Consider the following 22,931-nt stretch of genomic DNA (forward strand, 5'->3'; position numbering starts at 1 on the left):
TATTTACTATCTAGCTCTTTACAGAAGAGGTTTGTCAACCTCTGGGGTGAAATTCGGTTTAGTTATTTTTTTATACTATCCTTTTTTCTCCATGTGAAATAAAAAAAACAACAAATAGTTTATACTTTTTCACTGCACATATAAATATGTGTAATATTCCTGGTTTTAGGTAAGCCTGCCTTAGGAAACTCAAAGATTTACACCAGGATTGAGTAGGAGATGATTATTTGCATTGTAACAAGACTAGCCATAGGAATATTTAAATAGCTAGCTCTCTAATGCATTTTAAGTGATTTTCTTTTTATGTACTTGTTCTGAACATAGTAACCCCTTCCTTCCTCCATGAGTACAAAGGATAGCCCTGCTTCAGAGAACTTTCTACTGCACTTGACTGCCTCTCACATTTCCATATGACACTCGATATCAGTTATGTCCCTTTCCAACTTTCTGAGGTAGAAAGGGAAAATGCACACCAGTATCCACATTTACTAGGTGGGAAATACTATGATTCATGCAAATATTGCAAGTCACCAGTGCTCACTGAAGCCATTTCCTCGGAGGGTCTCATTGTTTTAGTGACCTTCTTTTCCCCCTCCCCCTAAAGCACCCAAACAACCTAATGCTTCCATGGACTCTCAATTTTAATGTCTTATGATTGAACAGATAGTGTGGCAGCCACGAAGGTACACTCTCATCAAGAAAGGACTGGCCTTTCACCTGTAAGGAATGCAATAGGCCCACAGCCTCCAGCAGCAGGGCCACTGGGACCTGCTGCACAGCCTGAGAGAAATGGTCATCTATTCTTGGGAAGCCTTCACCAATGACTAACCATGGGGAGGAAAGGGAATGGTCATTTCTACTCAACTGGCATCTCCAATCATCATCATCATCATCATATAAAAATCATAATCTTTTAATTTTCCTTTATTTTATAAATTCTAATAAATAATATATTATTACAAATAGGCTTTTGTTATTATTAATTATTTTTTTAAAAATAATCTTTGCTAGAGTCCAGCAATGGGTTGGCTGAGACTGTCAGGTGTGCATCACAGTCTCCCAGCCCAGTTCAGCTTCTGTCCTTTCACAAGGGTCAGATCCACAGCCCACCCTGAGAGTTTTCCCTATCCAGTCCTGCTTCCTCTTTTTATCTTGCACAGGTATTAAATTCCCTTCCCCCAACAAAGTCCTTGTACTCCTAATTGTCTCAGCATCTGTCTCCCTGAGAACTTGATTTGACACAGCTGGTCAGTAAATAATATACTTGATTAATGAATGAAACGAAGATGAAAAACACATTATCCTTTGAGTACAACAAATGAAAACACAACTTTGCCATGAGCCAGGATGTACCCATATATACCATATTCTCAAGTTCTGCACTTGGTTAAGCTTTTACTTCCAGTAGCCTTTGCTGACTGATGCTTCCATGGTCAATAAAGGCTTTATTTTCCCAGATGAATGGGTGAAACCAAGGATGAGAGCACCTGTGACAATTCTCCTTGACAAAATTTGTGAGAAGGGCCTTTATCCTCAACTAGGTACCTCTCCAGATCCACCCCAAGTGCAATTCTTACCTTCTACCACACTTTCTGAATTCACACACTTCCTGGATTCACCACTCACACCTGAATCCTGTTCTGGCATGAGATACTTTTAACCACAGGCAATTTGTTGGTTTTCACTTGTGTCCCTATGGATTTCCTATTATAACAATATGCAAAAGTATTTAGCATTTATTTATGCCTCAGTTCCACATTTGGAAGCTGTAAGTTTCCAAGGGAAAGAGGGGTCAGGATAAGGTGCAGAAACCTTTGCTTCTGTGACAGCTCAAATGCCTTTTGCATAGTAGGTTTTCAATAAATTTTCATTGATTTGACTTGATGGTAATAATTGGACCAACTGAAGAAATTCTTTTCCATAACTATCTAGGCACCAAGCATAATGAACTATTGGGAATTGTACACTTTAAAAAGAAAAAGAAAAAAATGTATATTCATTGAACTCTTGCTAAGTGAGAGCATTAAGTGCTTTACACTAGACAAATCATTTAAACCTTATTAGCCTAAAGAGAAGTTATTTTAAGGTCTTTTGAGGATGAGAATATAGGATAAGGTTTGTAGCTCTGTGCAAAACAAACTTCTAGCAGCTGGCAAAGCTGGAATTTGAGCTTAAATCAATCTGACCAGAAGACCGAGTTGTTCTCCATCTGGTCCACATTGAGGAAAGGGAGATGGCTTAGCACATCTGTAGGTAGATAGGTAAGATGTGCTTCGAAAAAGTGTAACAACCTATGAAATTTTTGAGCAAGTGGAGGTTGCTTTCATTAGAAAGACTCAGAAGAAGCAGCAACATTTAAACCGGGCCTTGAAATATATCTAAGATTCCCACAGATGGAGACAGGGAAGAAGAAACAACACAAGAAGAAAAATCAGGGCGTGGGTCAGCAGGTGCTGGTAGTACAAAGGTTAGTGGAAACACAAGTCAGAAAAAGGATCCACATTCATTTTCAGACAGCATTGGAAACTGTGCTAAGAAGGTGGGATACTTTTGTAAGTAAACACACGTCACTGAAGGGCTTTGCAAGAAAAAATATCAGCAATGGCAGCAGAGAGTCAAATTAAGAGACTGTAACAGTAATCCAGGCAAGAGGATGCTGGACTAGAGTACCGGTGAAGGGAGACAAAAAGGGCCACAGATTACAGGATGGGTTGGGGGGGACTGTGAAGATAGAGCGAATGGATGGAGAAATGAGGATTCAACAGAGAAAAAAGGGATCAGAGAAGGAAAAGGAGATTTGAAAAGAAAATGATCATTGTTGTACCCAAAGCATATGGCTGATTGGTGATGAACAGTCCAATCCAACTGACTTCTGTTTCTGTCAGCCTATGTAGGACTGAGTGACGTAGCAGCAGCTGATGGATAAAAGTAAAGGATCTCCTTCTCCTCACGGGTTGATCTTCCTGCTCCTGGAGACTCAGGACTCACCAGTAAGAGCAGCCAGACTAGCTCAAACTCAAGTGCAGCTTTCAACTGGGGAGATTCAGTAAAGGACCATCAAGGATAAGGAGCTCTTCAGTCAGATTCCCTGGGTGTTAAGTCCTGGCTCTGCCTCTGGTTCCTACTGTAGTCCTAACCAAGTTACTTTTTTGTACTTCTGTTTCGCCAACTAAGAAATAAGCTACCTCTCTCAAAGTGGTATTGAAAGGATCAAAAAATTCAAACCTGTCAAAGTCTTTGACCCAAATCCAGCACATAGTAATAGATAGAAAATAACACCTAACCAGAATATAAGTCATGTCTCATAAATCTAAAGAATTCTTGTAGTGCAAGAACACAAATTCTTGTGTTCTTTTGTTACCAGCATAACAACCATAAAAATGTTATTTTCTAGCTATTGTATTGGAGGGCTGTGAAGGATAATCTGTTCCCTGTTTCTCTCTTTGGTTCTGGTGGCCTAAGACACTGCTTGGCTTATAGGTGGTATTCTCTATCTCTTCACATTGTCTTTTTTCTACCCATGTCAGTTTCTGTTTCTACCCATGTCAAATTTCCCCTCTTCATGAGATCACAAACCATACCAAAGTGCGTCCTCCCTAATGACCTCACTTTAATTTGATCATCTACAAAGACCCTCTTGCCAAATAAGGTCACTTTCACAGGTAGTAGAGATGAAGCCTTTAAAAGCTCTTGAGGAAATGCTTCAATCCACAGCAGTCCCCATTCTGTTTGCAAATATCCTGAGAGGGTTCTCTCTACAAGAAAGCATGCATAATGGCCATCTTCAACAGTGAAGGTCTCTTGACAGTGGTAGATCTCTTCCAAGAGAAACTTAAGATATGTACAAATATACCTGGCTATACTACCACTGTTACTAATGAACACTGACTAAATAATAAATTCATACATACATTTATCTCTTCAATTTCTCATTGTTCACTTATCACTCACATATTAAGTGTGTTCTACATTCCACACTCTCTGCCAGTTGCTGGTAATAAATCAGTCAACACAACTAGAACACAGTACTAGTTTTCCCATTTACAAGATTAGAAACTTTATTTCCTGAATGAACAGACACTTCACAGAAGAAGATGTACAAGCAAACAACAGATGTATGAAAAGATGTTCAACATCTCTAGTAATAAGAGAAATGCAAATCAAAACTACCCTAAGATTCCATCTCACCCCAATTAGAATGGCGATTATCAAGAACACAAGCAACAATAGGTGTTGGCGAGGATGTGGGGAAAAAGGTACACTCATACATTGCTGGTGGGGTTGCAAATTAGTGCAGCCACTCTGGAAAGCAGTATGGAGATTCCTCAGAAAATTTGGAATGGAACCACCATTTGACCCAGCTATTCCACTCCTTGGCCTATACCCAAAGGACTTAAAATCAGCATACTACAGAGATACAGCCACATCAATGTTCATTGCTGCTCAATTCACCATAGCCAGATTGTGGAACCAACCTAGATGCCCTTCAGTTGATGAATGGATAAAGAAACTGTGGCATATATATATATATATATACAATGGAATATTACTCCGCCATGAAGAATGATAAAATTATGGCATTTGCAGGCAAATGGATGAAATTGGAGAATATCATGCTAAGTGAGATAAGCCAATCTAAAAAAACTAAAGGATGAATGATCTCGCTGATAAGCGGATGAGGATATATAATGGGGGGGTGGGAGGGGTTAGCGTTAGAGTTAGGATTAGGTTTAGGGTTAGGGATAAGGAGGGTGGTAAGAATGGAGAAAGGAAGGACTGTATAGAGGCAAAAGAGGGGTGGGAGGGGTGGGGGGGAAAGGAAAAAATAATAGAATGAATCAAACAACATTACCCTATGTAAATTTATGATTACACAAATGGTATGCCTTAACTCCATGTACAAATAGAGAAACAACATGTATCCCATTTGTTTACAATAAAAAAAAAAATTAAAAAAAAGAAACTTTATTTCCTGGAAGGACCAATACATAGTACATAAAGAAATCATAGTAACCTGTTTCTATACCAGTAGTTTCCTAAATCAGATTTATAGCTAACTACCAGTTTTATATGGTGACTTAGAGACTGAGAAATGAAAGGGACAAAGGAGATCGCATAGGTTACTCCATTTACAGAAGGGGAATCTGTGCCTCCAAGAAGCCTACAGAATTGTTTAAAGGAGGAAGAGACCTGAAGTACTAGAATAAAAATTATCCCTGTTCCCAACTTTTCATGAACTTTAGGATACAGAAGAAAGAAGAAAGTGGAAGAAATAAAACTAAGATCACAAACCATACCAATACCTGATATTAAGGAATGGTTGCTAATTTTATTGCATGCTAATGACATGATAATATGGTAAACTGCATTATTTTGAAAATGCATACATAAATATTTAGGTAGTATATCATAATATTTTTAATTTACCATAAAATACTTCAGCCAAAAAAAACCCCAATAAAACAAAAATTTTAAATGTTAATTTTAAAACAAAATATACATGGAGCCCTCTATTTTGCAATATGTTTGAAATTTTTCAAAATAAATTTTTCAATATGTTTGAAATTTTGCCTAGAGGAGACATTTTATATTTAATAGGTTCTTGGAGTTTTACCACTGGAAAATAAGCTTTGCAAAATATTAATTTCCTAAAATTAATACCAATTTCTAAATTATAGTTATGATATTGTCTTCAATATTTTCCACCCATCAATACACTCTCATAAGACTATAGTAGTCCATAATTGAACAGCTATCAGTTTCATAATATTTTTTGAAATACAAATTTTTAAACCATGGTTCAAATTTGATTTTTAAACAGACATCTTATGCCCAAGTTAAGAATAAATTTTTGAGCTGGGTGTGGTGGCAGACGTCTGTAATCCCAGCTACGTGGGAGGCTGAGGCAGGAGAATAATAAGTTTGAGGGCAGTTTCAGCAACTTAGCAAGACCTGTTTCAAAATTAAAAAAAAAAAATTTAAAAGGGCTGGAAATGTGGCTCAGGGGTTCAGTACCCCTTGGTTTAATCCTGGTATAAAAAAAAAAAAAAAGAAAGAACAAATAGATAATGCTATTATGCCAAGCACATATTTGATTACTTAAAATTTTTATAAATACTTAATCAAATTGAAGTTCAGAAAAATAATAAAATTAACACACCACAGAAAGTTAAGTGAAAATAAAATTTAGAATTGTTTACTTTCATCTGACAAAATACTGGAAGAATTCCAAAATAGTTTATAGAAGTGATCACAACATATTCAGTTGTTATACTGTGATAAAGAAAAATCTAGTGATAGTGCATATTTTTAAAATAACCCCATTAACATAAAATTCATAAAATTTTAAAAGTTCATATAACTAAAATCACCGGAACAATTTCAAGTTTCTTTTTTTTTTAACTAAAAATATAAAGTAGGTTTTCACTAGGAAAAAACAATATGCATGTGACTACAAGCTACAAGTGGCCATAAATACTGTGTTATATTGAATCTATGACATAATCCTATCCATACAATAGCAAACCACTTTATAATAGCCTCACCACCTGTAACACCTAGTAACACCTTAGCATCATCAAGCTAAGATATACAACACTACTCTGGAAATGAAATTTTAAGCTATTACAAGAACTAAATTTTATATACGTTCCACAAAATGCCACTTCTAAATGGTAGCCATATTATGTGCACACACCATGTAAAATTCTTAGGAACACTTCACACTCCATCTTACAAGCAACTGTGATTGATAAATAGATTGTGTTATAATTCCCTCTAGCCAACAGTGAACAAGCAACTTTAATGAGGCTTATGACCCTAAACTATGGATATCCAAGGGACTCTGAAAGTATTTTGTCACCAGATATAGGTCAGATGCTACAATTCCTTCTCCCAAATCATTAATTTTTTTTTCTAAATTTAAACTTTTTAACTTCCTTAGTTTTGCAACAGGCAAGACACTTTGGAAACTTTATAAGAAACATTTCCTTCTGGAATGAGCATAAGCACTTGGAGAATAAATTTTCAGGGAATCACAGAATTTTAGAGCTAGAAGGAACCTTTGATATCACTTAGCTAAAGTCTCCTACTCTGTAACTCAAAGTTGAAGGGTGCAGTTATGATCAATGGCAGACCTGAGACAGGAATCGTTCTCCTGAGTCATTCCAGCATGGCTCACAGCAGTCAAGATGGCCATCAGAAATCCTAAGTCACATTTAACACTCCAGATGTTGACATGAAGAGCTGTTCTTTACCTCTGAGGGTTACCCTCTTTGATTAAGCATGCAGCTTTGGAACAGAAAGACATGGAGTATGACCAGGCATGGAACTTTACAATCAAGGTACTTCTGGCAATAGGTGAGATAACAGATACTGTATCAAAACTGCCCTCAGGTCTTGGACAGTCAATGAAGTATCTCTTGAAGAGTTAAATGAAAGAAATACAGGTGCCATGAAGAATACAAAAGAAGAAAAGAGAAATGTACCTACCTATAAAACTTAAGGAGTTCATTTTAGTTCAGCATGTAAAATAACATATAAGTGAGATCTGAGTGCTCATGGGCTTAAAATACACATTTGGAGCTAAAGGGAATCAGAAAAGGAGAAGATCAGTATAGACCAAAATCAAGAAAGACTCTACCCAAAAGCAGGGATGTTCACTGGTGCAAGAAAGAAAAAAAATATGCTTCTGATCAACAGAGTATGCCCTTCTACATGTAAGGAGAACATCTGCACCACTGAAATTAAAGGTGAGTTGTTGGTTAAACTGCGTCAACCTTCTTCACCATGACTCTGGAAGATCCAGCAGAAAGGATCTTACTCAAAACCACCACTTGGCATCATTTCTGGTGATGCCTACAATAAGCAAAAAAGACATTTGTTTTCTAAATACTAGATCAGCACTCATAAACATAACTTCCCAGTTATAAATTATACAATAGTATATTCTAAAATCAGACAACTTTAAAATGTAGCTTAGGTAATTCAAGAGGATGATGTCTACCTACTTATATGGGAAGATTTAGAAAGACATTAAAGGATATATTATAATGCCCATTACACAATAGATGTTTTAAAAGTTAGTTAACATTATTATACTGTCTTTTCTAAAGATGTTCTATGTTCTTCTATGTTTCTTTATATAATTTAATATTTAAACAAACCAGTACAAAGGACAAATAACATTTTATATACCGAACAGAGCATTACCAGTGAAGCCTTTCTTTAGTCTTTTGCCTAAAATAAATGCTTCTTTAAAACTCTTGTTAAAATGGAGATGGCTTGAACGACAGGAAATCCCAGACCAGGCATGGTGGCACATGCTTGGAATCCCAGATGCTTGTGATGCTGAGGCAGGAAGATCACAAATTCAAGGTCAGTCTTAGCAACTTAGGGAGACTCTGTCTCAAAATAAAAATTAGAAAAAAAAAAAAATAGGAAACTCCCAGATTTGTTTTAACATGTAGATCAAGATAAAAATTGAGTGGCAGTTTTTCAAGAAACCCAAGAAAAATGAACTAAGTATTTTAAATTCATCCAAGTTTATCTTTCAAGTATCAATGCAATTTCTAAAACTTTTTAAAATGCAGTCAGGTCCCATGGCACACACCTGTAATCCCAGTGGCTCAGCAGGCTAAGGCAGGAGGACTGCAAGTTTGAGGCCAGCCTCAGCAACTTAGTGAGGCCCTAGGCAACTTAGCAAGACCCTGCCTCAAAAATTAAAAAAAATAAAATAAAATAAAAAGGGCTGGGGATGTGAGGATGTGGCTCAGTGGTTAAATGCCCCTGGGTTTGATCCATGGTACTAAAAAAAAAAAAAAAAAAAAAAAAAAAAAATACAAAGCAAAAAAACCCCACAGTGAACATGTGCCAATGGGCACTTCTTGAATAATGTACCAGGAGATAAGCTACATGCAATCAAAAGATGAGAGTAACTTTGGTGAGAAGACAGAAGGGTGAGTACTTAAAATATTATATCTAAGAATAAAATAAAACTTGGGATACATGAAAGAAGAATTATAAAATTGTATTTTTTTTAAAACAGTAAATTAGTGCAGCTTAAACATGAGAATAATGGTAAGACAAAGAAAAAAGTGAAATAAATTCATTGATAGTGAATAAGCAGTACATGGAAATAAATGAATACAACAAACAGCTAAAATACTAGAAGTAAGATTAAATAATAGGGGGGGCTAAGAGTCTCTTCAACAGGTATAAGGGTCAAGTTAATCACAACAAAATCACAACTTTTATAACTATCTCCTCCACCTCTCAAAAATATTTAAAGGATATAAGATCAGATTAAACATATAAAATCAAAAAGGAGATACAGAAAATATAGTAATGACTATCAAACAGCACAGCAATTGTATTTACAAAAAGAAACTACAGAAGAATAAAGGAGACAGACAGAAACATAGGAGACTTCTGTACCATTCTTGTACAAAACACATCAACTGGATAAAATCTAAGTACAGATATAAATGATAAATAATGTAATCTATAAGGCTTTAGGTATATATTAAACTTTATGCTCCAAAAATAGGGACTATTTCTTAAGCAAACATGGAAGACTAACAAAAACTAATCATCTTATAAGTAACAATGTGTCAGTGAACTACCAAGTGTAAATTCATTAAAATACTCAAATCATACTATAGTAAACTTAAGCAATTATAAAACCAATTTTAAAGGCCTTTCCACATGAAAATTAAAGAAATTTTTACTGAATCAATTTTTGGTAAAGGAAAAATACAAGCCTTCTAAAAAAATAAATATTAAAAATACTGTATATCAAAATCCATGAGAGACAAAGCAGTAACCATAGGAAAATTCATAGCCTTAAACAATATGGAAATAGACAGTTAAAAAAAAAATTGATTCAAAGATGGTGAAATAGCATGAGGCAGCATTTCTCTTAGCTTTGCTACCCAGAAATCAAACAGCGGGAATACCACATCTCCCCAGGATTACAGTGAAAAATCCTGAGACTGGAGGGGCAGTCTGCTCTAGCCGAAACATGGATTGCTTGACTCATCAGTCAGGTATATATAAAAAAATAAAGGAAGAACCTCTCCACTTAAGTTTCTCGATCCTCTGGGATCCAGGGGCCATCTTGGGACTGCTGTGTGGTGGAGCTTCTGGAAACTGAAACCCAAACCTATGAGTCTGCAACTAGTTCTATGTGGGCCTGTCTGAGCCTAGCAATCCAGTGGAAAGTCAGAAATTGGGAGCATTTCGCCAGGGGGAACATAGGGTAGAGAAGCTGGGGAAAGATGAACTCTCCCCAGCTCTGCAAGTCCTGAAGTGCATGGGGACGGATGGGGTCCAGCATCCTCCAATCCCTGGCTCCCACCAGGTCCAGCATCAACTTGGCATCCAACAGGGACCTCCAGTTCCTTAATCCCCAGTCTCCCAATCCCTCCCTAGCCCCCAACCTGGCCCATCAGCTTGCAGCTATGCGGCCAACCCACAGGTCTCTGCCTCAGGTTTGGAGCCACCTGAAACAGAACAGTCCCTGAGGACCAACTGGGAGAGAAGAGTCTGACAGGGAATTTGAAAGGGCGGGGGGACTGGAGAGATAGAAATTGGATATAAATCAGAGACCAGGATTGTGGGGTCTGAAGGCAACATAAGGGGCTAAGTTCAGGCTCCTATTACACTAGTGGAACCCAAAAGAGATTCCTGAAGTACAGTTGTCCAGCGTGGGCTGGAAGTTGTTATACACAACTTCAAGGAATTCTGCCTTCAGTACTAACCCTCCCACCATAGAAACTCTCACCATCTTGAAGGTGGAGCTACCATCAAACTCCAGACAACCCCACCTATTGCTGAGAAAGGAATTTGCAATTATTTAATTTTCCATTGAGATTCTTTTTTTAAAAATTCCTCTCTCTCACATTTCTACCATTTTTGAAACCAAGTACTTTTCATGCATCAACTTATTGAGGACTGGGATATCTGAATAGCATATTACAGTTTTGTTGTGTATTCTTTTTACTTTCAAAGAATTTTTAAAATTCTTTTTCTTTTTTTTTTAACTTTATATATATAGTTTCCTCTCACTATTCTGTTTCCTGGATTCTCTTTCCCTTTCTCCTGCTAACAGCCAACCTCTATTAATCCCTCTTTCACTCTTCCTATAGTAATTACTAACTTCTGTCTTCTCTCCTCTTGCATAAACATCACATCCTACACCACTTCTGTTCTCTCCTTGTCCACCATCTAAACTATAAACCCCTTTTGAAAACTTACTGTTTGGGTTATAGTCAAAGTACTCGAAACTCCAATAATAGAATACATTGACAACACAGTAATGTCAGAAAAGAAGTTCAGAATGTACATAGTTTAACAGATCTGTGATGTAAAGGAGGATGTAAGAAGTGAAACTGGATAAATTTCAGGAAGTCAAAGATCACTTTGATAAAGAGAGATTCTGAAAAGAAATCAAGCAGAATTCTGCAAAATGAAGGAATCAATAAAAATTAAAGGAATTAAAAATTCAACTGAAAGTATCAACAACAGCCTAGATCACTTGGAAGACAGAACCTCAGGCAATGAAGAAAAAATATAAACTTGAAAATAAAGTTGACCACGCAGAGAAGATGGTAAGAAACCATGAGCAGAATTCCCAAGAAATATGGGATAACATGAAAAGACCAAATTTAAGAATTATTGGGATAGATGAAGGCTCAGAGATACAAACCAAAAAAGTGCACAGTGTATTCAATGAAATAATATCAGAAAATTTCCCAAACCGGAAGAATGAAATGGAAAATCAAATACAAGAGGCTTACAGGACCCCAAATGTACAAAATTATAGCAGACCCACAGCAAAACACACTATAATGAGAATGACTAACACAGAGAACAAGGATACAATTTTAAAAGCCATGAAAGAAAAATATCAGATTACATAGAGGAGAAAATCAATTCAGGTATGAGATGATTTCTCAACCCGTAACCTCAAATCTAGGAGGTCCTAGAACAATATTTATCAGACTCTGAAAAAAAAAAAAGGATGCCAACCAAAAATTGTAAACCCAGCAAAGCTTCAGGTATGAAGATGAAATAAAAGCCTTCCATGATACACAGAAATTAAAAGAATTCACAACTAGAAAGCCTGCATTATAGAATGTTCCCAGCAAAATATTCCATGAGGAAGAAATGAAAAAAAAAAAAAGTGAAAAGCAAAAGAAGAAACTACACTAAAGGAACAGTCAATTGAAAGAGAAACTAAGTCAAATTAAAAACCAGAAATAAACCAAAATGACCAGGAATACAAATCATATCTCAATAATAACCTTGAATTTTAATAGCCTAAACTTATCAGTCAAAAGACACAGGCTTGCAGACTGTATTGAAAAATAAAACCTGACAATATGCTGTCTCCAGAAGACTCATCTCATAGGAAAAGACATCCACGACTGAAGGTGAAAGGATGAGAAAAACACTACCACTCATATAGGTCACATAAACAAGCAGGGGTTTCCATTCTCATATCAGGTAAGGAGAACATCAAGCCAAAGTTCAGAAGGGAGAAAGAAAGACATTTCATACTGCTTAAGGGAATTAAATATCAATAAGACAAAACAATCATAAATATTTATGCCCCAAACAATGGAGCATTTACATACATCAAGCAAACCCTTCTCAATTTAAAGAATCAAATAGAAAACAACACAATAATACTGGGTAACTTTAACACATCTCTCTCACCACTGGATAGACCTTCCAAACAAAATTGAACAAGGAAATCATAGAACTAAAAATACAATCAATAATTTAGACTTAACAGACACATAGAGAATATTTCATCAACAAGCAAATATACTTTCTTCTCAGTAGCACATGATCCTTCTCTAAAATAGACCACATCTTAGAACACAAGGCAACTCTTAGCAATTACAAAAACATAGAGATAACACATTGCATTCTATCAGATCATAATGGAATGAAATTAGAAATTATTGATAAAATAAAAAATAGAAGCTACTCTAACACCTGGAGACTAAATAATACACTACTGGATGACCAATGGATAGCAGAAGAAATCAACGACGAAGTAAAAAAATTCTTAGAGGTAAATGAGAACACTTAGACAACATATCAAAACCTTAGGGACACTATGTAGGCAGTGCAAAGAGGAAAGTTCATTGCATTGAGCTCATTTATTAAAAGAACAGAAAGTCAACAAATAAATGAATGAACATTACGTCTCCAAGTCCTAGAAAAAGAAGAACAAATCAACACCAAAAGTAGAAGACAAGGAAACAATTAAAATCAGAGCTGAAATCAATGAAATAAAAAGAAACAATTAAAAAATAAAAATTAAAAGAGCATATATAGACAGAATAAAGGCAAAATCAGAAATAAATGTGATAGAAAGTATATTTTGTTAATCAAAATGTAAGTTTTTTAAAAAAATTAACAAAATGATTATTAACCATTTTTATGATGACAGAAGAAAGGAATCAAATAAAGGAAATAATTGTTGAGGCAGAAGAAATTTTAGTTGTGCTGAATGTGGTGGTACACATCTATAATCCCAGTGGTTTGGGAGGCTGAGGCAGGAGGATTTCAAGTTTAAAGTCAGCCTCAGCAACTTAGTGAGGCCCTAAGCAACTTAGCAGGAGACTGTGCTAAAATAAAGTATAAAAGGAGCTGGCCATGTGGCTCAATGGTTAAGTCCTACTGGGTTCAATCCCTGATACCAAAAGAAAGAAATTTTAGTCATTAGAAACTACAATGCAGACCACCATACAAATACATTTAAAAAACCAGATAAAATAGATAACTACCAAAACCTACCAACTAGATAAAGAGCTTAAGCAACCAATTTTCACAGGAAAAATCAAGAATCTCAAAGTACTACCTCATAGAAAAGCAAAAGAATCATATGACTTCACTTTCAAAGATCAAGATGGTCCAATCTGACAAATAATTCTAGAACACAGAAAATGAAGCAAAATCTCCAAGTTCTTTATATGAAACAAGTTCAATGTGATACAAAATCTGAAACAGTAAAGAATTGAAAATTATAGTCCAATATCACTTATGAATAGAAACATTATGAATAGAAGTATTAGTAAATGTACTTCAGGTACCATATTAAGTAAATAATGTCATGTAACAAATTGGGTTCGATATTAGAAGTGGGCTAAATGTTAATATACTGTACCATATTAATATATCTGACAGGAAGAGACTGTTATTTCTCTAGATGCTAAACAAGCCTTAAAAAGACCTCAATACTCATTCCATAAAAATTAACTATAAATAAGAATATAGGAATTGATGGTCATATCCTTGAGTTTATAAACAGACACACACACACACACTCTCACATAACACACTCAGACATATTCACAGACAAGTAGACAAGCCTTAATCCTAAAGCCAGCATCACACTTAATAGGATAACACATCAGGCATTTGCACTAATATAAGGAAGAGACAACAATGATCATTCACTTAACTGCTATTTAGTACTGTACTGGAGATACTATATAAGCCCTTAGATAAGAAAAATCAATTCAAAATGTAAGAATTGGAAAGGAAAAATCAAAGCTTCACATACACAAACAATAAACACAAAACATAATGGTATAGTAAAAGCACAGTGACAATACCCACAAAATATATAACATTTAGGAATAAATGTAACAAAAATTGGGAAAATGCTAAAGTATTATTGACATTATATAAGGGAGAATTCCAAAGCAGCATAGTCAAAACAATTTTGGAAAAAAAACCCACAAATGAAGTTGGGAAATTCACACTACCTAATTTCAAGACTAAGCAGCTACATTAATCAAGAGAGGATAACACCAGCTATTACGGTACCAGAACGAGAAAATTCAGAAATAGACCCATATGTATATGGTCAACTTATTTTCAACCAAAGTGCCACAGCAAATCACTGGGGAAAAGATAGTCACTTCAACATATGATAGTGGAACTAGTGGACATATGTGTGCAAGGGGAAAAAGAACAAATCCTAACCCTTACCTTACACCAGTACTAAAGTTAACTTGAAATCAATCTAGAGCCCTAATGTAAAAATTCTAGAAAAGTTCTTGAATATATGAGAAAGCATTTATGATGGCTTAGGACATAAATACAAATTGTAAAAGAAATAATAAATTAGACCTCATCATAATTAAAAATGCCTGCTTTTTGTAAGACATTGATAATGAAAAGACAGATGCCTAAAATATCTGCAAAACAAATATCTGATAAACTCTAAAATATGAATATCTACAATAAGAGAAACCAATTTAAAAGACATATTCTCCAAAGAAAATATGTAAATGGCAAATAAGCACATGGAATTTGCACAGTATCATTAGTCACTAGAGATGACTGATGCAAATTTAAACTACTATATATGACTAACACCCACTATAATGGCTAAAATTTAGAAAACTAATGGAACCAAAATGTGGAGCAAATGGAGTTATCACATGCTGCTGATGGGAATCGTACAACAGCACAATCATTCCAGAAAACGCTTTAGCAGTTTCTAAGTTAAACAAACATTATATGGCCCAGAAATTCAACAGCTATTTACCCAAAAGAAATTTATACATGAGTCTGCACAAAAACTTATACATGAATGCTGAGCTTATCATCATTTTATTAACTGTCAAAAACACAAAACAACCCACATGTCTACCAATAGGTGAACAGAAATGGTAATTTTCAATCAAATACTACCCAGTAATTAAAAGAAATGAAATATAAGGATCAATTTCCAAAGCATTATGCTAAGTGAAGGAAGACAGACACACAGAGTACATACTTTATAAGTCCTTTTCTGTAACTTTCATGGAAATATAAAAATACAAGGGCAGAAACCATTGTTGGGGGTGGGGCCAAGAGAAGGGGACTGACAGCAAAAGGAAATGAGAGAACTTTGAGGAATGAAAAAAAACATTCTGTAACTTTGTGGTGGTAGTGGTGGTTACATGGTATGTGTGTGTCAAAACATATCGAACTGCACATTTTAAAGAGTGAACTTTACTGTTTGCAAATTATAACTTAATAAAACTAAACTTTAAAATGTATGCTGAGTTTTAAAGGCTTTTAACCTAGATTACCAAACTGTCTTTCTATTAATGTACTCTATTTCCATTAAATTTAAATTCCCACTGGCATTCTGCAACCTCCCCAGTCCCAATATCCTCATATTATTATTATGATTTCAGACTTCTCCAATGTGATAAAACCTTTAAAAATGCTGCCTTACTGTTCAGGTATCCTCTCTCTTACTTGTAGCAAGGATGACCTTTTTCTACTGTGTTCTGTCTGTTCATTCCTTTTGATCATTGCTTTATAAAAGTATTTGGTATCTTTTCTCTTTTAGTGCTTTTTTAGCAAGCATTTTTTAGTACTTTTTTTTTTGCTAGATACTCTCAATATTTGTCATACATATATTACCAAGTTTCTCATTTACTTTTTTCCCCAACATACAGATCATACAGACATCTTATGATTTTCAATCTATCAATATCTTCTGTTGAGACTTTTTTTTTTTTGAGGGGTGGGGAAGTACCGAGTATTGAACTTGGGGGCACTCCACTGAATCCACTGAGCCACATCCCAAGCCCTATTTTGTATTTTATTTAGCGACAGGGTCTCACTGAATTGCTTAACACCTCACTTTTGCTGAGGCTGACTTTGAACTCACTAGCATCCAGCTTAGACTTTTGTATTTTTTTTTTTTTTGCATTTTTATTTAGAAGTTTCTTTGCCCATGCAAAGGTCAGTGAAATATTGAAGTTTTTTTTCTAATTTGTTACAGACATAATTTTTAACTCTTGAAACTTGTGCTGACACAGTGGATATTAGTTACATGTAATCATTTAAATCTTTTAAAATTAAGTTAAATTCAAATCTTTTTTTAGTCTAATTGGTCACATTTGTAAAATAAACTTTAGAGAAGGTTTTGGTTCAATTTAGGTAAATTTTGAGCAATTAAGGTAAAACTGAGCCAAAAGTACAGTGAGTTCCCACATATTTCTAGCCCCTAGACAAAGAGCCTTCCCACCATCAATGTCCCTCACAAGAGCGGAGTGTTTGTCACAGTGGTCACTGACACATCTTTATCACTTGAAGTCCAGTTGACACAGGCTCACTCTTGATGTACACTCTACGGGCCTTCGCAAAGAAATATTGACATGCATCTACCACTGTGGTATACAGGAGTTTCACTGCCCTAAAAACTGTCTGTTCTTTTGCCTATTCATCCTTCCCTTACTTCAACCACTGATCCTTTACTGTCTCCATAGTTTTACTTTTTTTCAGAATGTCAAATAATTGGAACCCTTCAATATACAGCTTTTTCAGACTTTTTAAAATGTATTAACATGCACTTAAGTTTTCAAGCCTTGATAGTATCTTTTTAGCACTGAATAATATTCCATTGTCTAGATATATTCAATTCTCTACAGAACTTTTTGGTTGCTTCCACGTATTGACCAACAAAACTATTTTAAGCATCTGTGTGCAGGTTTTTTGTATGGGCATTCGTTTTCAACTCCTTTAGGTAAATAGAGAAAAGCATAATTACTCTATGGTATGGTTGGAGTTTTATTTCCTAACAGTAAAAATGCAGCGGCTGCACCATTTTGCATCATCATCAGCAATGAAAGTCTCTGTTGCTCTACACACTTGCCAGCAGATGGTAATGTACTAGCCACATTTCAAGTACTTTATAGCCACATGTTGTTAATGGCGACCGTATTGGAAAAATACAGTACAGTTCCATTATAAAACAAAGTTCTACTAGAAATTCTTCTCCATTTAAAACTTAACTGATTGAATAGTAAGAGAAGAAAAACTAAAATTTACTACTCCTTTTTCTGGGTGTTTTTTCCCCCCAAGTTCTGGGGATTGAATACAGAGCCTTGTGCATGCTATGCAAGTGCTCTATCACTGAGCTACATTCCCAGCCCTTTTTATTTTTAAGATATGGTCTCATGAAATTGCTAAAGCAGGCCTTGAACTTGAGATATTTCTATTTGAGCCTCTCATGCAGCTGGGATTACAGGTGTATGCCACTGCACCCAGCTCTCACTGAAATTTGATGGTCCTTTGTTTATATTTATTCAGAAATTCATATTCCTGCCCAGCCACTTCTTAACTATGTGTCCATTAATAAATTATTTAACCCCTCTGACTCTCAGTTTCCTTATCCTAATTACTCATTAGTTCAGTGCAAGGATTAAATTAGATAAGCAAGGTAAGATAAATTAAAACATTCATCACATTAGGTCCTTGTTTGTAAACTCCAGTGGTTGGAGTTTGTTTTTACAATGTTTCAATACAGTACACTTTGAGGACCCTTACTAAAAGCAAAGGCTTAACACTTTATTTACCCGATCTGGATTTTTATAACCCAAAAGTAGATTGGCTGCTTTTATATCACCATGAACATATTCATTTTCATGTATATATTCCAGTACATCCAGCTGTGAAAGAAACAGATAACATAATACAACTATTTAGAACTTATGATCAACTTGAACATTTTAAATACAGACTAACATTTTTATATTAACGATGACACAGTGATTATTTCAAAATTATTGGTTAATTATTCTAAAATACCATAGTTTCTGGTTGTTCATTGGGGAAAAAATTCAACATGATCCTCAAATACAAAGTGTTTTAACTGAACCTCTGATGGAAGGAAACTAGAATTCAGCAATGGTTATGCTCTTGAGAGCCCAATGGCCAAACCACCCTGCACAAAGAGGAAAAACAGCATAAGATCAGAGATCTTCAGTGAAATGATTGTGAAGCCCACTCAGTAATTTTTCAACCAACCAATAATTATATAAGTCAAACCTTAGGGAAGTCAGATAAAACATCACATCCATGAGTATTCATCCTCTATATAGTAATAGAAAACTTCTGAGCCCTTTGCCCTTGGATGTTAAAGAACTAATGCTCAATAAACATTGACTGGTTTAGCAAGAAATTAGTGAGCTCTATTTGCTACATCCAATTTTAGCATGAGTAATTTCATTCTATGTAAAATGGAAAAAATAGCTTGGTGCACACCTGTAATCCCAACTGTTTGGGAGGCTGAGGCAGAATGATCACAAATTTGAGGCCAGTCTGGGCAACTTGGTGAAACTCTGTCTCAAAATAAAAAAATAAGGGCTGGGGTGCAGCTCAGTGGTAGAGTACCCCTGTGTTTAATCTTCAGTATAAACAAACAAATAAATGAATGGAAAAAATAGAATGAGACTTGAACAAACCAAATTCAAACAAGATAAAACAAATATGTGGTATAAACAAGGGTATGCATGTGTGCTACTGATTTCATTGCTCTTTCTTTAGCAAAGTATATATTATTCATCACCACAACTAATTACTGCCACCATCCCCAACTCATACTAAAACTTAAACTCACCCTCCCATATCATCACATTTAGTATGCAAAATAATATATTTGGCCATAGTTTGCACTGTTATACATGTAACTAACAAATGAGAGGTTATTCTTACAGCAATGCAAGCTTGTACTGATATGTAAAACAAAACTGCAGGAAAAAAAAAAAAAAAAACTGAAGCACCAATATCTAATTGTGTTTGCAGTACCAAACAGCACATTCTGTCATTTAGAGAGCCCAGTGTTATCAATTTCACCAAAATAGCCTCTACTCTCAATAACTGACATTTCTAGGGCAATAATCCTTCATTTTCTGATAATTCCACAAAGGGCAAAGATTTGTACTTGTAACGAGCAAATAATCCAAAACAGAACATGTGAAATAAGTTATTCCTTCTTACCATTCTGATACCCAAGTGCAGGACAGTTGACTTTTTAAAAGTACCATTCTGATCTGAGATCTTCTGTAAATCTATTCCTAGTCTTTCCATTACCATAAATCTGTAACTGTAAGAAAGAGACATTGGAAAGAGATCTCCATGAGATTATAATGCTTGAAACTGTCTATTAATAAATGTGAAACAAGGAAAAATGCCTCCAACCTAAGGACCAAGTATGATGCAATCTGAACCTCAGAAAATGAATGTACATTAATAATTCTGTTGGTCTTTTGCAAAAGGTATTTCTCAGTATTTTCTTTGGAGTTAGTTTTGTAGATGAAGAGAATGCTGTACCAAACCATTCACCCTGCCTTAGATAATGAAAAGGGAATGGTCTTTTTAAATTAGATAGTCCTAAATTTAATTCATTTTGATTCCATTTCCTTCTTGCCATATGGCCCTGAACAAATTGTGTCCACACCTAAAATGTTATCTATATTTGTTTATTGACATTATAAAAATCATCTTTACTCCTCCATACATTCATAATCATGTCTTCTTTTTTAAGTGTGCTGTTTGTTTTCTTTTCTGTTTAGCACATCCCATCCCTCACCTTCCCTTTGAGTACATACCACTGTCAGACCCACACTGCATCTATTTTTACAACGCACATTCACTAAGAATGTTTGGATTTGTGTTTTTAGAAAAAATGTGATCTTATCACATGAGCTTTCTCCACACTACTGATTTCAGTAGTATCTCATATAATCCTTCCAAATCAACTGGTGTACCTCTGACTTTCTTAACAGGATGCACATTACATGATATGAATGTACCATGATTCACTAGGCCATTCAGTCCCCTATTGGCAGTCTTTTACTTAGTTTTATGATCACTGTTTCTCATTTAGTTTTTATTTATAGTATTTAAAGATAATCTGAACAAAGTACTGACATCTGTGCCTATTTTCTCACCTGTGAAATAAAAATATTACCACCTATTTTAAAAGGCTATTCAAAGGACAAAATGAGATATATGAAACTCCTGGGCACAGATTAAATATATAAGAGATGACATGGGTTTCCTTTCTTTTATTTTTCCATTAATGAATTATTTATATATTATGACTTTCATATTGGGTGGCTTTAAAGCTATTTCTAGAAATTCTTTGTTGTACCTTTCCTAAAGAGATGGAGATTAAATTTCCTCTCATAGCATTTGGACCTAGGTGTCTTGCTTCAAGCAAAGGCAATATAGCTTATGTGACAGGCTATCACTTCTAGGGCTAGATTATAAGAAGACAATAATTTTAGTGTGAATGCATGCTCTTGTGCATGTACTCTTTCCCTTTCAATCATTTGCTCTAGAGGAATTCAGCTGCCATTTCTTTTTAACACCCAGGTAGCTTACTCAGAGATCTACAAGGTCAGGAAGTAAGACCTGCAAACAATCATGTGAGTAGAGTTAAGAGCAGGTCTCCTTGGGTCTGCCAAGGCCACACACAAGTGACTTTGGAACCAGACAGTTCCTCAGTTCATCCTTGAGATGACTGCAGCCTGGCAGAGAGTTGACTATATTCTCAAGAGAGTCCCTGAGAGTTCCTTCAGATAAGTCACTTGCAGATTCCTGACCTGCAGAAACTAAGATATTGTAAGTTTATTGCTCTAAGAAACTATGTTTTGCTACATAGCAACAGATAACTAATAAATACCACAAAGAATAATTACTTGATAACCCAATTAGTAAAGAGGCAAAGGAACTGAACAGGCACTTCACAGAAGAAATAAGAATGATCAAAAAATATATGAAAAAATATTCCATATTTCTAGCAATTAGAGAAATGCAAATTAAAACCACACTGAGATTTTACCTCACTCCAGTCAGAATGAACAATCAAGAACACAAGTAACAAAGGTTAGTGAGGATGTGGGGAAAAGGGTACACTCATATATTGCTGGTGGGACTGCATATTGTACAACCAGTCTGGAAACAGTATGGAGATTCCTCAGAAAACTTGGAATGGAACCACCATTTGACCCAGCTATCCCACTCCTTGATCTATACCCAAAGGATTTAAAATCAGCATACTTCAGTGACACAATCACATCAATGTTTATAGCAGCTCAATTCACAACAGCTAAGCTATGGAACCAAACTAGCCACCCTTCAACAGATGAATTGATAAATAAAATGTGGTTATATATACACTATGGAGTATTACTCAGTCATAAAAAAAGAATAACTATATGACTTTTGCCAGTAATGGATGCAAGTGAAATAAGCCAATCCCCAAAATACAAAGGTCCAATGTTCTCTCTGATATGAGGATACTAACACACAGTAAGGCAGGGAGAGAGGAAGAACAGAAGTTTAGATTAGACAAAGGGGAATGAAGGGAAGGAGGAACAGAAATAGGAAAGACAGTGGAATGAATCTGACTTAACTTTCCTTTGAACATTCAGTAAGTAAATCTCCATGTCATGTACAATCACAAGACTGGGATCCTAATTAGAACAAGATGTACTCCATGATTGTATAAATATGTCAAAATACTCTCAGTATAATGGAAAAGAATTTTAAAAATTTAAAAAGAATAGTTATTTGATTATAATAACTGATTATATAATTTAATAATATTTTAACTTCCTTTTACCTTTTCCCCTTGAAATCTGTCAGACCAGATCCATAAAACAGAGGAATTCCTAAATAATCAAGTCCTTTGCGTTCTATCCACTTTTTGACTGCAAAGACAAATTTAACAAGAAAAGTGATTTGCATTATTTACAAAGGTATTTTTTAACCTTCATGTAGATGCTGAGACTTACTGAGCTAACTAACATAGCATTATTATTTTTAAAATAAAAATTTTAAAATAAATATGCCTGTCAGATGAGTTCAAAATGTTTTTAGTATAATTAATGCAGAAAAGTGTACATGAATTAAATCAATATTAACAAGTTATAATCTTATAAAATACATTGGTATTTCTATTTATAAAACATTTCTATTTATGAAAAAATATTTCCTTATGTGCTAAATTTCTAAATATTACACCTGTTAATTTCCAAAGGCTCAGTACAGACCTGGCTTTCTTTGCCCACCCCCCCCCTTATTGCTTATACTTCAAAATCTAAAACCATGATAGT

The 22,931-nt window shown here is 35.0% G+C and overlaps 1 protein-coding gene across 9 annotated transcripts in view; it reads right to left on the bottom strand.

Moving 5' to 3' along the window:
• The window catches only part of Vrk2 (VRK serine/threonine kinase 2), a 207,763-nt gene that overhangs the window by 153,575 nt on the left and 31,257 nt on the right, over positions 1 to 22,931 (bottom strand). For 8 of the 9 annotated variants that reach the window (XR_007104759.1, XR_007104758.1, XM_047523385.1 and 5 more), the window contains exons 5-7: positions 22,439 to 22,526; positions 19,807 to 19,912; positions 18,384 to 18,476 (exon numbers count right to left, since the gene is read on the bottom strand). Coding sequence is in view for 7 of the 9 variants with exons in the window: in XM_047523385.1 (XP_047379341.1) it covers positions 18,384 to 18,476; positions 19,807 to 19,912; positions 22,439 to 22,526 (287 nt within the window). In the remaining 2 variants the exon portion in view is untranslated. The remainder of the gene's footprint in view (positions 1 to 18,383; positions 18,477 to 19,806; positions 19,913 to 22,438; positions 22,527 to 22,931) is intronic. The other variant, XM_047523381.1, reaches the window with a different exon arrangement.

Source organism: Sciurus carolinensis, chromosome 13, assembly GCF_902686445.1.
Source record: "Sciurus carolinensis chromosome 13, mSciCar1.2, whole genome shotgun sequence".
NCBI lineage: Eukaryota > Metazoa > Chordata > Mammalia > Rodentia > Sciuridae > Sciurus > Sciurus carolinensis.